Source organism: Ruditapes philippinarum, unplaced genomic scaffold (assembly GCF_026571515.1).
Source record: "Ruditapes philippinarum isolate M1 unplaced genomic scaffold, ASM2657151v2 ctg1159_1_1_1_1, whole genome shotgun sequence".
NCBI classification, from domain to species: domain Eukaryota; kingdom Metazoa; phylum Mollusca; class Bivalvia; order Venerida; family Veneridae; genus Ruditapes; species Ruditapes philippinarum.
In genome coordinates, this window is record NW_026866302.1 from 27,045 (window position 1) to 44,955 (window position 17,911).

General features: G+C 35.0%; 1 protein-coding gene across 1 annotated transcript in view; it reads right to left on the bottom strand.

Moving 5' to 3' along the window:
• Nucleotides 1-1,101: 1,101 nt before the first annotated feature.
• LOC132732062 (molybdenum cofactor sulfurase-like) overlaps nt 1,102-17,911 on the bottom strand; it is a 44,791-nt gene continuing 27,981 nt past the window's right edge. Inside the window, exons 2-3 of the mRNA XM_060718408.1 lie at nt 16,518-16,674; nt 1,102-1,939 (exon numbers count right to left, since the gene is read on the bottom strand). Coding sequence (XP_060574391.1) covers nt 1,117-1,939; nt 16,518-16,674 — 980 coding nt within the window. The 3' untranslated portion in view covers nt 1,102-1,116. The remainder of the gene's footprint in view (nt 1,940-16,517; nt 16,675-17,911) is intronic.

Below are 17,911 nucleotides of genomic sequence, written 5' to 3' on the forward strand. Positions count from 1 at the left end.
AAAAAAGTATTGTAAATTTCAAATGAATATCTCAAGCAATAATTGAGATATTTGACTTTACAAAAAAACTTTAACCAAATTTCTAAGTTTCAAAGGGGCATAATTCTGTCAATATTGTACGCAGAGTTATCCAACTTGTCAATCTGATGTACCTTGTTACTATAAATAAGTATTGTAAGTTTCAATTGAATATCTCAAGCAATAATTGAGATATTTGTCTTTACAAAAACTTTAACCAAAATTTCTAAGTTAAAAAGGGGCATAATTCTGTCAATATTGTAGGCAGAGTTATCCAACTTGTCAATCTGATGTACCTTATTACTATAAATAAGTATTGTAAGTTTCAATTAAATATCTCAAACAATAATTGAGATATTTGTCTTTACAAAAAACTTTAACCAAAATTTCTAAGTTAAAAAGGGGCATAATTCTGGCAATATTGTAGATAGAGTTATCCAACTTGTCAATCTGATGTACCTTGTTACTATAAATAAGTATTGTAAGTTTCAATTGAATATCTCAAGCAATAATTGAGATATCTGACTTTACAAAAAACTTTAACCAACGCAGACGCTGACGCGGATGCTGACGCCGACGCCGGGGCGACTACAATAGCTCTCATATTCTTCGAATAGTCGAGCTAAAAATGCTGCAAAATCAGGCATTTATCAAACACAATAGGCAAATTATTGCTTGAATCTTGAATCCTTTACTTTTTTCAGAATCTAAGTACATTTTGCTCAAGTTTGACTTTCTTGAAATATTTTGGCTCATCTTTAGGCATGAAGCTAAGTTTATGAAACATCAAAGGTTACAATTTGGTGAAACATCAGTATTATACATACATAATTCAAGTGGTAATATGATAGCACAAGATCAACTTCAAATGTGTCCATAGGATACGGGTGCCCCAACACTCCACTGTTTTGTCAATCTAATGACTCTAGGTCAAATATTTTTATGGGCTACACTCAACACAAGTTGAAAATTGCAAATCTTTTACTAAGTCAAGGGCAAAAACTCTACAAATGCCGAAAAAGTACACAAACCAAATCCCAGGTGCATAAATGCTAGGGGAAGGACGGACAGACAAGGGTAAATCTAAATGCTCTTCCCCTATAGTGGGGGCACAACAATATCAACATAAGCTGTCTTCAATAAGTTGGGTGAATGTTTTTGGGACCTACCTAAACCAGTGGGATACCCAAACATCTTGTAAAATGATAGAGCAACAAAATCTGGTTTCACATTTCCAAGGTCCAGTGCCGAGGTGCTGACTAAGCTTGCTGCATCCAGAACCGTATAGAAACGACCTTGACAATGAGTTGACCTTGACCTTGAATCATGACTTGTCGTCTGCCACTCCATTTGACCTTTTTGCACTGAAGAAATCCACTGAAGAGGATACTTTTTCCCTGAGAAGTTTGACTGTGCTGGGTAAGCAAATAAGTGGTTTCCTGCAGAACAACTGCCTTGCTGACTCAGAAGAACATTTTTCACGTGGATAACGTCCTTAGAATCGCAGTCTAAACATTGAACACAGCCAGCCTTTTCAAATGCAATCTCTCTCATACCTTGAACTGAGGTATGATTGTCTAGTAAGTAGCTAAAACTTCCTCTTTTATTGCATCTTTGTTTACATTCTTTCATCTGACTTGAGGCTTGCATCTCATTTTCTGAATCTTTAACTTGTTCTCTGTTATCTGTGGCATCAAAAGTCCCATCACAACCGTTGCTATGGATATAAGAAGAAGTCAAACTACTTTTTTCACTTCTGCAACAACAGTCCTTGTTGCCATGGCAATCAGTCCAAGAACAAGAACAACTCTCGTTGCCATGGTAATCAAAGGTCTCGGCAACCAGTTTTAAGGCAGCAGTACAGCCAGCTGTGAATATAACTGAGTATTCATCAGAAGTTGTCCCAAAATGCTCGAGGATCCTGAAAATATATTCATATAAATACTACTGGAGTTTTGGAGTTGGAGTTGCCTGAACAAGTCGAGAACAAATTAATACGTCACACTTATGTGTGACGTCATATGGATAGTTGTTGATCACGTGACTACTATTAAATCCTTAAAGGCACATTATGCCTCACAAACCAATACAGATGTATTTTTTTCCAAACATGAGTTTTATAAAGTTTAAGTAATGGTTTAAGAGCATGTTAAACACCTATCATTATATGAAGAAATTTGTGCTGTTTGCGAAATTATTTGTCATTAAAAAGCAAAATGTAAATAAAGTAGTATTTTTACTTCCATACAAAATAAAAATCACTATAACTATGCCAATTGCCAAAATCCAAAAGATCCCAGACTGAAAAGTTTGCTTTAATTTCATGATGCAATAATTCTGCAGATTTCCAATGAACCAAAAGACAAAGACAAAATGGCCAAAAAAGTTTTGTTTTTTTTATAAATTTCTATGAGCTGCGCTTCTTTGAGAAAACTTATGGAAATCATAAGCTATATAATTCTTACTAATTAATTCAAGGTGAACACTGAAACAAGGTCTACAGCTTATAACACTAACTCTCAGGGAAATAAGAAGACAATAATTTCTGTCATTCCTGACACCTCATTCCTATCACCATGATAGTATAGGAGAAGTCTCAGGCTAAAATGACTGACGACATAATACCAGTGTGTCAAGGACTAAAATTGCTAGAAAAGCGATATCTATAAAAAGATTTTGAAAGAAAAAGCGGTTTGGCTTCTTGGAGCAACTGCAATACCAGTTTTTTTAATTAAAACATAGAATTAATGACAATAGCCAAAAGACTATACAATATTTAATAAGGTAGAAGAGCACAAAGATTTGACAATGTGATACTTCCTTATACACTACTTTCAGGGTCCAAGATAATAAACAAGAGGGCCATGATGGCCCTAGATCGCTCACCTGACCCATCAAACTCATCCGAACAATTACCTAGACAAGCATTCTGACCAAGTTTCATGATAGGTGAGTCAAAAATGTGACCACTACAGTGTTAACAAGGATTATCCATATTTGAGCAGTGTGACCTAGTTTTTTACCCAGGTGACCAATATTCAAACTTGACCTAGAAATCATCAAAACAAACTTTCAGACCAATTTCCAGGATACTTGGATCAAAACAGTAGCAACTAGAATGTTAACAAGATTTTTCTATTTTTAGCTCCGGTGACCTAGTTTCACATGCGATTTCGAACTCATCCGAGCAATTACCTAGACAAGAATCCTGACATAGTTTGATGAAATGTGACCACTAGAGTGTTAACAAGGTTTTTCCATATTTGGGCGGTGTGACCAAGTTTTTCATCCGAGATGACCCAAGTTCGAACTCATCCGAGCAAGTACCTAGGCAAGCATCCTGATCAAGTTTGATGACACTTGTGTCAAAAATGTGACCGCTAGAGTGTTAATAAGATTTTTCTATTTTTAGCTCCTGTGACCTAGTTTTTCATCCAAGATGATCCATGTTCTAACTCATCCAAGCTATCACCTAGACAAGCATCTTGACCAAGTTTGATGATGATTGAGGCAAAAATGTGACCGCTAGAGTGTTAACAAGGTTTTTCTATTTTTAGCTCCGGTGACCTAGTTTTTCATCCGAGATGACCCAAGTTCAAACTCATCCGAGCTATCACCTAGACAAGCATTCTGGCCAAGTTTGATGATGATTGAGGCAAAAATGTGACTGCTAGAGTGTTAACAAGGTTTTTCTATTTTAAGCTCAAGTGACCTAGTTTTTCATCCTAGATGACCCATGTTCGAACTCATCCAAGCTATCACCTTGACAAGCATCCTGACCAACTTTGATGATGATTGAGGCAAAAGTGTGACCTCTAGAGTGTTAACAAGGTTTTTCTATTTTTAGCTCCTGTGACCTAGTTTTTCATCCGAGATGACCCATGTTCGAACTCATCCGAGCTATCAACTAGATAAGCATCCTGACCAAGTTTGATGATGATTGAGGCAAAAATGCGACCGCTAGAGTGTTAACGAACTAAATGTGGACGGACAATCAACGATCCTAAAAAGGTCACCCTGAGCATGCTGTGGCGGGTGAATGCTTTGATTAATAATTCATTTGTTGCACCCTTAACATTTTCTGCACTCACTCAAAACTGCTAATACTAGATTTTCAATTCAGACATATAAAATTTTTGTATTTTGTTTGAAAATGAAAAAAAAATAAGTTTGATAAAATATATTAATAGAATTTACAAATTGGGAACCTCCTTAATAAGAGGTTGGCACAGACACTGACATTTATAAATGTATCTTTTCTATTTCCATACGCCATCTATTAATTAACTTGCTTTGTTCTTCCTTTAGTACTTCATTAAAACTAACAAATCATGAGAACAGAAAAGAGTCATCAGTTTCCACTAATAAGTCTGTTTGTTTGATGTTATTAACCTCAAAATGTCACTACATTGTATCCAGTCTCTAAGATTTTGCCAGTATTTCAGAAATTTGTTGGAATTTTGAACAAAATATTTTTTCAGTATATGCAACGTAATGCTCAATTTCACACCAACCATTTTTTGTGATCTTCTTAAGAAGCAGAATTAGTCTTAATTAGAAGATTTTTTATGCAGATTTCTTAATAAAGAGCCATTATTCAGTAATAATTAAAGTCAATAGTAACCAAATGATTCAATCCTTAAAAACTAAAGTAGTGGAATCAATGATCCCAAATGATAAGTATAAAACAAGACGGCCATAATATGGCCCTGAATTGCAGACCAGAAACAACTGCTTTTCGGTGTTAGAAATATTTTTTTCAAATGAACTTGCCCTAGACCCTTAGCTCTGGTGACCCCTAAAAGGTGCCAATCAAAATAACAGAGCAAATTTTATAAAAGACTGCCTAAGAATGCTACCGACAAAGTTTGGTGATCATCCATCGATTAGTTCAGTAGAAGAGGCTGATTAAAGGTTTTTCTATTTTTAGCTGTAGCAACACCAAAAGGGGCCAATCAAATTTATATGAATAAATTTGATAACAGACTACCTAAGAATGCTACAGACAAAGTTTGGTGGTCATCCATTGATTAGTTCTTGGATGCTACATACCAAGTTTGAGGTAAATCTGCCCAGCAGTTTTAGAGGAGAAGAAGACAAATGCTGACGCATGACAACGGAAGACAGATGCCGCAGCATCCCCTTTTGATACTAATAGCTCACCATGAACCTTTGGTTCTGGTGAGCTAACAACACTCAGATGAAGTACATTATAACTTTTTATGGCTATGGTAACTTTCTATGGCTGCCTCACAGTGCTTGACACCTGCTATTGCGAGTTAAATGTGTAATGTTCTCAGAATCATCAATAAAATATGAAAATGCAATTCATTAAGGCCCTGTCACACTAGAATGCGCTTTCACTGCGTTTGCACGGCATTGTTAAATTTAACAAAGCGCCGCGAGATCGCAATAAAAAATGTGATATTGTTGATGTCATGAAGACTTCACTGCGTCTTCACGGCGTCCTCACCGCGATAATGGCGATGCCTACGGAGCTTCGACGGCGCGTTTTAGTTTGGCGATTGTCTACGATAGGACTGCGCTTCTATGATGTTTCATTGCGCTTTCCCACTGCGCATTTACGACGCTCATACGACGCTCTCACACTGCGTTGAAATCGTAAAGCTCCGTAAAAAGCGCCGTGCACACGCAGTTAAACGCGGTAAAGACGTCGCACAACCGCCGTACAAGCGCCATGGATAAACCAGGCGTTCATTCGGCCGTTTCTTTTGCCCGCTTTTCGCGGCGCTTCCTGTGTGTTTGTAGGAGATGCATACTGAGTTGCTACTGCGTCCCTACTGCGATGCTACTGCGCTATTTTAGAACGCCGAAGTGACGGCGTTTTGTTTTGAAGCATGTTCAAAATGCGCCGTTGGTCGCGTTCTATGCGATGCCACGACGATGCTACGGCGATGCTGTGGCGATGTTTGCGATCTTACTTGCGCTCACCTTGGGCGTTCTGAATTTTCTTTGGACGCCGTGAAAAACGCCGTCCTAGTGTGACCAGGGGTTTAACCCTTTCTTTATGAATCAAATTAAATTTAAAACAGTTTAAAACAAAAATTGATTTTCTAGTCTTATAGATTAATAACAATGATATTAATTTTGTTTTTACATTTTTTATAAACATTAGGGAAGTGTTAACAAGATATAAAGATTTTCGGTGATTTTTTTTCCATTTATTTTTATTATTATTATTTTTTCCTATAATTGATTTAAAAAAACCCAGTTTTTGAAGACTTTTAATTTTCATTATCTTTTCAAAAAGACTTACATTTGAATTAAAATAGATAAAAGCTGTCTAGCAAACTGTCTGTTTATGCATTATTTATTTCTTTAACCATTGAAGATATTGAAACAGGACTCTTGTAAAACACACTTACATTATTTCTATGCATTTAACAAACACTTTATGACACTTTTGGGCCCCTTTTAACAATTTGAACATAAATTATAATGAATTTTTCATACCATTTTTGTTAAAGTTTTAGGAAAACATTATCATAGTTATTTGACTTGGATTTAGGCACCTTTCCAGACAAAATAGCTGCAGAAGACCTATATATTCTACTTAATGCACTATTATGAAAACAAAAAAGCCTTCTCCCTGTATTTATATGAGGACCAAAAAAATCACCTTATAAGCATAAATTTTGTATTCCTGAAAAAACCAGAAAATCACCAAAATGCAGTTCAGCAGAGATATAAAGCCTTAAGTACTATTGCAATCTACTGTTCAGCAGAGATCTGGTAAACCTAATACTATTGCAATCTACTGTTCAGCAGAGATCTGGTAGACCTGATACAATTGCAATATACTGTTAGCAGAGATTCCTGGTAGACCTGACACTATTGCAATCTACTGTTCAGCAGAGATCTGGAAGACCTGATACTATTGCAATCTACTGTTCAGCGGTTTTCTTAAGTAGACCTAATACTATTGCAAATCTCTACTGCTTCAGCAGAGATCTGGTAAAGATGAAAATCTGGTAAAGATAATACTATTGCAATCTACTGTTCAACAGAGATCTGGCAAACATAATAATATTGCAATCTACTGTTCATCAGTGTTCTAAGTAGACCTAATACTACTGCAATCTACTGTTCAGCAGGACCTGGTAAACCTAATACTATTGCAAATCTACTGTTCAGCAGAGATCTAGTAAGGATAATACTATTGTAATCTAACTGTTCAAAAAGATCTGATAAAACATAATAATATTGCAAATCTACTGTTCATCAATGTTCTAATAGACCTAATATGATTGCAATCTACTGTTCAGCAGAGATCTGGTAGATCTAATACTATTGCAATGTACTTGTTAAGCAAATTTCTGGTAAAATATAATTCTTCCTATTGGCAATCTACTATTCTAACCCAAGAGTTATGGTAGGCCTAAATACTAATTGCCCAATCTACTGTTCCAACAGAGATCTTTGGTAAAGACCTTAATACTATTGCGATCTACTGTTCAGCAGAGATCTGGTAAAGATAATACTACTGCAATCAATTATTCAGCAGAGTTCTGGTAGACCTAAAACTATTGCAATCTACTGTTCAGCAGAGATCTGGTAAACCTAATACTACTGCAATCTACTGTTTAGCAGAGATCTGGTAAAGATAATACTATTGCAATCTACTGTTCAACAGAGATCTGGTAGACCAAATACTATTGCAATGTACTGTTCAACAGAGATCTGGTAAAGATAATACTACTGCAATCAATTATTCAGCAGAGTTCTGGTAGACCTAATATCTATTGCAATGTTACTGTACAGCAGAGTTATGGTGTAGACCTAATACTATTGCAATGTACTGTTTAGCAGAGATCTGGTAAAGAAAATACTACTGCAATCTACTGTTCAACAGAGTTCTAGCAGACCTAATACTATTGCAAGGTACTGTTCAGCAGAGATCTGGTAGAACCTAATACTATGCAATCTACTGTTCAACAGAGTTTTAGACCTATACTATTGCCAACGTAACTGTTCCAGAGATCTGGTAACCTAATACTACTGCTCTACTGTTCAACAGAGTTATGGTAGACCTAATACTATTGCAATATACTGTTCAGCAGAGATCTGGTAGACCTAATACTACTGCAATCAACTGTTCAGCAGGTTTCTGGTAAGACCTAATACTTTGCAATGTACTGTTCAGCAGAGATCTTAGACCTAATACTTGCAATGTAATGTTCCAGAGATCTGGTCCTTCTCGACAATCAATTATTCAGCAGAGATCTGGCTTTAGCCTGTACTATTGAATCGCTGTTCAGCGTGTCCTTTACGCAATCTACTGTTCAACCAGAGTTTTATTGGCAGACCTTCTATTACAGTACTGTTCTGCAGAGATCTGGTAAACCTAATAACTCGCAATCTTACTGTTCCGGTTTTGGGTAGGCCCTAATTTTGCAATCTATTGTTCAAAGTTCTGGTAGACCTAAATACTTATTGCAAATGTACTTGTTCAGCCCCCAGAGATCCTAGTAAGGATAATTACTATTAGTAATTTTACTGTTCAAAAAAAGATCTGATAAACATAATAATTATTGCAATCAATTATTCAGCAGAGAATCTGGTAGAAACCTAATACTATTGCAAAATGTACTGTTTCAGCAGAGTTATGGTAAGACCCAATACTATTGCAATGTACTGTTTAGCAGAGATCTGGTAAAGAAAATACTATTGGGGGCAATATTCTTTTTCAACAGAGTTCTTAGCACGACCTAATACTATTTGCCAATTGTACTGCTTTCAGCAGAGATCTGGTAAACCTAATACTTACTGCAATCTACTTTTCAACAGAGTTATAGTAGACCTAATACTATTGCAATGTACTGTTTTTAGCAGAGATCTACAATATATTTGTTCAGCAGAGATCTGGTAGACCTTATACATTTGGCAAAATGTACTGTTCAAACCAGAGATCTGATAAACCTAATACTACTGCCCCCAATTCAAATATTTGAGCAAGAAGATCCTGGTAAAACATAATACCTACTGCAATCAAACTGTTAAAGCCAGAGTTCTGGTAGAGACCTAATACTATTGGCAATGCCACTGTTCAGCAGAAGATCTGGTAAACCTAAAAAACTACTGCAATATGTACTGTTTTAACCCCGAAATTTTGGTTTTGGGCCCAATATATTGCAATCTACGGGTTTAGCCAAAAATCTTGGGAGACCCAATAAATATTGTTAATCTAAATGTTTAGCAAGAACTGGTAAAAAAATTTAAAACTACTGGCCCCAAACAATTATTTAGCCCGAGTTTGGTAAAAAAGAATACTACGCCCAAACCCACTGTTAGCAGAATTCCCGGGAAAGATTTAAAACTATTGCAACTACTGTTCACCCGAGATCTGGTTTGACCAAAAATTTTATTCCAAAACTTCTGTTAAAGGTTAAAAGTTTTGGGAAACCTAATACTATTTAAATTTTTTGTTCAGCAGAGTCAAGGGAAACCCCTTTTACTGTTTCAAAACTATGTTTTAAACAGATATCTGGTAAAAAAATAAACTATTTCAAAAGTATGTTTTGCAGAACTGGTAAAACCAAATACTAAATTTAATCTTCTGTTTAATTTGAGTTCTGGGAAAAACCTTTAAAAATTTTTCAATCTAATTTCAGCCCCGAGATTTTGGTAAACCAAAACTATTGGAACTATTGTTCAGAAAAGTTTTTGGGTGAACCTAAAAAAAAAATTTCAATCTACTTTTTTAAAAAGAGTTTTTGAACCAAAAGCCCCAAATTGGGAACTACGTTCAAAAAGAATTTTTGTTTAAAACCCTTTAACCCAAATTCCCAAACTACTGTTCAGCCCAAAATCTTTTTAAACCCAAAGCAATTTAAAACCCCTGTTCAGCAGAATCTGGTAAACCAAAAAACTATTGCAATCTTTGTTCAGAGATTTTTGGTGAACCTAAACAATTTCAATCTACCCGTTCAACAGGGGTTCTGGGGAACCAAAAGCAATTGCAATCTACTTTTTCAAAAAGAGTTCTGTTGAAACCCAAACCCAAATTTTTAATTACTTTTCCGCCCCGAAGGGTCTGGTTTTAAAACAAAAACTATAGCAATCTACTTTCAAAAATTCTGGTAACCTAAAACCCAAATTTCAAATTTTACTGTTTAACAGAGTTCTTTAAACCCTTTAAACAATTGCCCAACTACTGTTTTAAAAAGATTTTTGTTATCCTAAAGCAATTTAATTACTGTTTTAGGGGAGAAAAATCTGGGAAAAACCCCAAAAAAATATTGCCCCAAACTATTTTTAGCAGAGTTCTGGAAAATTTTTTACTATTTCAAACTACGGGTTCAGCAGTGATCTGGTAGACCAAATACTATTACAATCTTCTGTTAAGTAGAGTTCTGGTGAACCTAAAGCAATTGCAATATAATGCTCAGTTAAGTTCTGGTAAATGGAATGAAACTGTAACATTGTTAAATTTAACAAAGCGCCGCGAGATCGCAATAAAAAATGTGATATTGTTGATGTCATGAAGACTTCACTGCGTCTTCACGGCGTCCTCACCGCGATAATGGCGATGCTACGGAGCTTCGACGGCGTTTTAGTTGGCGATTGTCTACGATAGGACTGCGTTTCTATGATGTTCATTGCGCTTTCACTGCGCATTTACGACGCTCATACGACGCTCTCACACTGCGTTGAAATCGTAAAGCTCCGTAAAAGCGCCGTGCACACGCAGTTTAAGCGCGGTAAAGACGTCGCACAACCGCCGTACAAGCGCCATGGATAACCAGGGCGTTCATTCGGCGTTTCTTTTGCGCTTTCGCGGCGCTCCTGTTGTGTTGTAGGAGATGCTACTGAGTTGCTACTGCGTCCCTACTGCGATGCTACTGCGCTCATTTTAGAACGCCGAGTGACGGCGTTTGTTTTGAGCATGTTCAAAATGCACGCCGTTGGTCGGCGTTCTATGCGATGCCATGACGATGCTACGGCGATGCTGTGGCGATGTTTGCGATCTTACTGCGCTCACCTTGGCGTTCTGAATTTTCTTTGGACGCCGTGAAAACGCCGTCCTAGTGTGACAGGGGTTTAACCCTTTCTTTATGAATCAAATTAATTAAAACAGTTTAAAACAAAAATTGATTTTCTAGTCTTATAGATTAATAACATGATATTAATTTTGTTTTTACATTTTTTATAAACATTAGGAAGTGTTAACAAGATATAAGATTTCGGTGATTTTTTTTCCATTTATTTTTATTATTATTATTTTTTTCCTATAATTGATTAAAAAACCCAGTTTTGAGACTTTTAATTTTCATTATCTTTCAAAAAGACTTACATTGAATAAAATAGATAAAAGCTGTCTAGCAAACTGTCTGTTTATGCATTATTTATTTCTTTAACCATTGAAGATATTGAAACAGACTCTTGTAAACACACTTACATTATTTCTATGTATTTAACAAACACTTTATGACACTTTCAGGCCCTTTTAACAATTTGAACATAAATTATAATGAATTTTTCATACCATTTTGTTAAGTTTTAGGAAACATTATCATAGTTATGACTTGGATTTAGGCACCTTTCCAGACAAATAGCTGCAGAAGACCTATATATCTACTTAATGCACTATTATGAAAACAAAAAAGCCTCTCCCTGTATTTATATGAGGACCAAAAAAATCACCTTATAAGCATTAAATTTTGTATTCCTGAAAAACCAGAAATCACCAAAATGCAGTTCAGCAGAGATATAAAGCCTTAAGTATTATTGCAATCTACTGTTCAGCAGAGATCTGGTAAACCTAATACTATTGCAATCTACTGTTCAGCAGAGATCTGGTAGACCTAATACTATTGCAATCTACTGTTCAGCAGAGATCTGGTAAACCTAATACTATTGCAATCTACTGTTCAGCAGAGATCTGGTAGACCTGATACTATTGCAATCTACTGTTCAGCAGAGATCTGGTAGACCTAATACTATTGCAATCTACTGTTCAGCAGAGATCTGGTAAAGATAAAATCTGGTAAAGATAATACTATTGCAATCTACTGTTCAACAGAGATCTGGCAAACATAATAATATTGCAATCTACTGTTCATCAGTGTTCTAGTAGACCTAATACTACTGCAATCTACTGTTCAGCAGAGACCTGGTAAACCTAATACTATTGCAATCTACTGTTCAGCAGAGATCTAGTAAGGATAATACTATTGTAATCTACTGTTCAAAAAGATCTGATAAACATAATAATATTGCAATCTACTGTTCATCAATGTTCTAATAGACCTAATATGATTGCAATCTACTGTTCAGCAGAGATCTGGTAGATCTAATACTATTGCAATGTACTGTTAAGCAAATTTCTGGTAAATATAATTCTATTGCAATCTACTATTCTACAGAGTTATGGTAGGCCTAATACTATTGCAATCTACTGTTCAGCAGAGATCTGGTAGACCTAATACTATTGCGATCTACTGGTTCAGCAGAGATCTTCTGTAAAGATAATACTACTGCAATCAATTATTCAGCAGAGTTCTGGCTAGACCTAAAAAACTATTTTGCAATCTACTGTTCAGCAGAGGATCTGGTAAACCTAATACTACTGCCAATCTACTGTTTTAGCAGAGATCTGGTAAAGATAATACTATTGCAATCTACTGCCTTCAACAGAGATCTGGTAGACCAAATACTATTGCAATGTACTGTTCAACAGAGATCTGGTAAAGATAATACTACTGCAATCAATTATTCAGCAGAGTTCTGGTAGACCTAATACTATTGCAATGTACTGTACAGCAGAGTTATGGTAGACCTAATACTATTGCAATGTACTGTTTAGCAGAGATCTGGTAAAGAAAATACTACTGCAATCTACTGTTCAACAGAGTTCTAGCAGACCTAATACTATTGCAAGGTACTGTTCAGCAGAGATCTGGTAAACCTAATACTATTGCAATCTACTGTTCAACAGAGTTACAGTAGACCTAATACTATTGCAACGTACTGTTCAGCAGAGATCTGGTAAACCTAATACTACTGCAATCTACTGTTCAACAGAGTTATGGTAGACCTAATACTATTGCAATATACTGTTCAGCAGAGATCTGGTAGACCTAATACTACTGCAATCAACTGTTCAGCAGAGTTCTGGTAGACCTAATACTATTGCAATGTACTGTTCAGCAGAGATCTGGTAGACCTAATACTATTGCAATGTAATGTTCAACAGAGATCTGGTAAACCTAATACTACTGCAATCAATTATTCAGCAGAGATCTGGTAGACCTAGTACTATTGCAATCGACTGTTCAGCAGAGTTAGGTAAACCTAATACTACTGCAATCTACTGTTCAACAGAGTTATGGCAGACCTAATACTATTACAATGTACTGTTCTGCAGAGATCTGGTAAACCTAATACTACTGCAATCTACTGTTCAACAGAGTTATGGTAGGCCTAATACTATTGCAATCTATTGTTCAGAAGTTCTGGTAGACCTAATACTATTGCAATGTACTGTTCAGCAGAGATCTAGTAAGGATAATACTATTGTAATCTACTGTTCAAAAAGATCTGATAAACATAATAATATTGCAATCAATTATTCAGCAGAGATCTGGTAGACCTAATACTATTGCAATGTACTGTTCAGCAGAGTTATGGTAGACCTAATACTATTGCAATGTACTGTTTAGCAGAGATCTGGTAAAGAAAATACTATTGCAATATTCTGTTCAACAGAGTTCTAGCAGACCTAATACTATTGCAATGTACTGTTCAGCAGAGATCTGGTAAACCTAATACTACTGCAATCTACTGTTCAACAGAGTTATAGTAGACCTAATACTATTGCAATGTACTGTTCAGCAGAGATCTACAATATATTGTTCAGCAGAGATCTGGTAGACCTTATACATTTGCAATGTACTGTTCAACAGAGATCTGATAAACCTAATACTACTGCAATTAATTATTTAGCAGAGATCTGGTAAACATAATCCTACTGCAATCAACTGTTCAGCAGAGTTCTGGTAGACCTAATACTATTGCAATGCACTGTTCAGCAGAGATCTGGTAAACCTAATACTACTGCAATCTACTGTTCAACAGAGTTATGGTTGGCCTAATACTATTGCAATCTACTGTTCAGCAGAGATCTGGTAGACCTAATACTATTGTAATCTACTGTTCAGCAGAGATCTGGTAAAGATAATACTACTGCAATCAATTATTCAGCAGAGTTCTGGTAGACCTAATACTACTGCAATCTACTGTTTAGCAGAGATCTGGTAAAGATAATACTATTGCAATCTACTGTTCAGCAGAGATCTGGTAGACCAAATTCTATTGCAATCTTCTGTTAAGTAGAGTTCTGGTAAACCTAATACTATTGCAATTTACTGTTCAGCAGAGATCAGGTAAACCTAATACTGTTGCAATCTACTGTTTATCAGAATCTGGTAAAGTAAAACTATTTTCAATGTACTTTCAGCAGGGAAATTTGGGAACCAAATACATTGTAATCTTTGTTAAATAATTTGGTAAAACCCAATAATATTCAATTACGTTAGCAGAGATCGGGAAACCAAATAACTATTGCATTATTGTTTTAGCAGATTTGGTGAACCTAAAGCAATTGCAACTTTTCTGTTAACAGATTTGGTAACCCAAAAACAATTGCAATCTCTGTTCAAAAAAGTTCTGTTGAACCTTAAGCAATTGCAATCTACTGTTCAGCAGAGATCTGTTGAACCTAAAGCAATTGTAACCTACTGTTCAGCAGAGATCTGGTAAACCAAATACTATTGCAATCTATTGTTCAGCAGAGTTCTGGTGAACCTAAAGCAATTGCAATCTACTGTTCAACAGAGTTCTGGTGAACCAAAAGCAATTGCAATCTACTGTTCAACAGAGTTCTGTTGAACCTAAAGCAATTGTAATCTACTGTTCAGCAGAGATCTGGTAAATCAAATACTATAGCAATCTACTGTTCAGCAGAGTTCTGGTGAACCTAAAGCAATTGCAATCTACTGTTCAACAGAGTTCTGGTGAACCTTAAGCAATTGCAATCTACTGTTCAACAGAGTTCTGTTGATCCTAAAGCAATTGTAATCTACTGTTCAGCAGAGATCTGGTAAACCAAATAATATTGCAATCTACTTTTCAGCAGAGTTCTGGTAAACCTAATACTATTGCAATCTACTGTTCAGCAGAGATCTGGTAGACCAAATACTATTGCAATTTTCTGTTAAGTAGAGTTCTGGTAAACCTAATACTATTGCAATCTACTGTTCAGCAGACTTCTGGTGAACCTAAAGCAATTGCAATATAATGCTTAGTTAAGTTCTGGTAAATGGAATGAAACTGTAACAATACTGCTCTGCAAAGTGGGAGGGAGAAAGACCTACAACAAATTATTTATAAACCATTTTGTTCAAAGATTTTCTCACAGATTTTAAAATTAAAATTTGATTTACATCAAACATAAGATGGAATAAACAATTTAATGAACTTCTCTGTGCAAACAAGAGTATTATTTAGCAGTTGTTTGTTGCAATTTTGCTTCTTTTTTTGATACTTCAATCATTGAGTAAAAAGACAGAAATCTTATGATTTAGACTTAAAAGCCACTAATTTACTTTTCTTTTCCTGAGATTTTCATTTGCCCAACAAACACTACATTATTCTAAAACCATAATTGAAAATGCTTGGATCCTTTTAACAACTGAATATATTTGTTTTATTTTAAAGACAATCTTTTCATAAAATTTGAAGTAATCCTGATGATAAGTATAAAGCAAGTAATTAGAATACAATTAATAAATTGACAGTTTTTTTTATTGAAACGCAAAGGAATAGAAAATGTGTAAAATTGGATGTTTTTCTTTTTTTGACTAAAGGAAAAGTTTAAACATCTTGGAAGACAAAATTTTTTTTATAAGTTAATTTCTTAAAACATATTCAAACTCCACGCTCTGTCGCAGAAACCTTTTCAATTTCTCAGTAAATTCGTTACTAATACTATTAAAAGAACAATCCTTTATAATTTTGGTTGAGGAAACAGCCATGGGTAAGTTTTAGTTTTTGGGTTTCAGGGAGGGGTTTTCAACAACCTAAATGGATTTTGTCTTAATTTACAGGATTTTCACAACAAAATTACTTAGGGGCTAAAAAAACGACTCCTCTTTTGCCTTTCCCAAAAACGAAAAGTAAGGGGCAAATCCAGTGGCCCCTTTAAAAAAATTTTAAAAATGTTTTGCCCCCTCAACCCCAAAAAATCATGAAAATTTTAACCTTTCCTTTGGGGCCAAAAAAAATACACCAGTGATGGTTCAATAGTTCCAGGAAGCAGACTCAATAGGGATAAATATAATTATGTTTGAAGAACTTGATTCACAATTGAGCTAAAATAAACTAGATTTAAAAAATACATAAGGTAGTTATTAATTACTTAACTTTAGTAATAGAACTATTTATTAAAAGGTAAAAACCTAATTATGACCCAGTTTTACCTGTATCTGATCTGGTCGATGGTATCCGTGGTCAACTGACTGCTCGGACTTCTGCTGTGAGGGTTGCCGTAGATATTCCCGAGAATGTCGGCATGATGAGCCTCAAGCTGGGTACGTGAAACTAAAGTTGCACCGGCATGATCTAGATACACGTTGTCTGAAAAAACAACACAAAAAAAAACACATTAGTTTCTTGATCTTACTGTGTAAGTATGACAACATGTGATTATATTCAATTCTAAACCTTACCATGGTATGGACCTGCTTTTTAATACCGGACAAAATAATAGCCTCAACATATTGGTAACCCTCAATGCTTATGTTGTATACCTGTACTTTAAGATACCTGAGTGAAATAATAAAAGTTGTCTGTCTGTCTGTCTGTCTGTCAGCTTTACTATTGGTGGATTACCTTCAAAATTTATATTATAATGGACATTTTAGAAAATGGAAGCGCTGGACAATTTCATTTAAAGAAATTCAGCCCAGTAATTTTATTTCAATTAATGATACATAACTTCAGATAACTTTTCTATTTCAAAATGGTGTGTTCCAAAATAAGTTATCAATTTCAAATGATTGGCAAATATTCTATACTTTGTTATGATAGAAAATTTCATGATTTTAGAAGTTTTCAAATCTGTTACGATTTAATTCGTGCACTTAAAATGAATGATACCAGATGATGTTTCCACCAGTGCACTGATTAATGAACTGTATGAATATTAAATAAATGTAATATTCATGCAAGACAAACTGTAATTAAATTAAACAAATGTTTTGCCGTTTTTTATTGCATGTAATATGTAGTGATTAAGTGCAGCAGTATTATATGTAACGGCACATGACAACAACACAAACTCATGCATGCTCTTGCATGTACATGTAATTAATGATGTACAAATACCGGTAGACGTTTGGCTATACTTTGGTAATCATTGACAAATTCCTAGTTGTTTCACAATTCACCAAACCAAATTATTTTGTCTGCAATTAATTAGATAAAGGAAAAAACTCCTGCTGGCAGCAACTGGGATTCTATCACTATTCAACCAGAGCAACTGTGTATTAGTAGTGTCTGATAATTAAGTCTGCACTGTTTGCATGCAGTACATTTTAATTTTGAAATTTTTCCCTAAAAATGATGAATGGTTATGTCAATATAGAAAGATGGACATGTACATGAATTAAGATATTTGTTACCTTGGAAATGGAAAAGGACATGATGAATTTTAAAAATAAAGTTTCTTGTGTTATTAAGTGTTTTGTTTTTTTTTTATTTTTTTTTTTTAGTTGTAATATTTTTAAAGTAAACACTGTAAAAAATCTGGAAAAGGGGGAACTCATTAACGAAATAAATATTAAAATATAATAAGCTTGAAATATTGTTATGT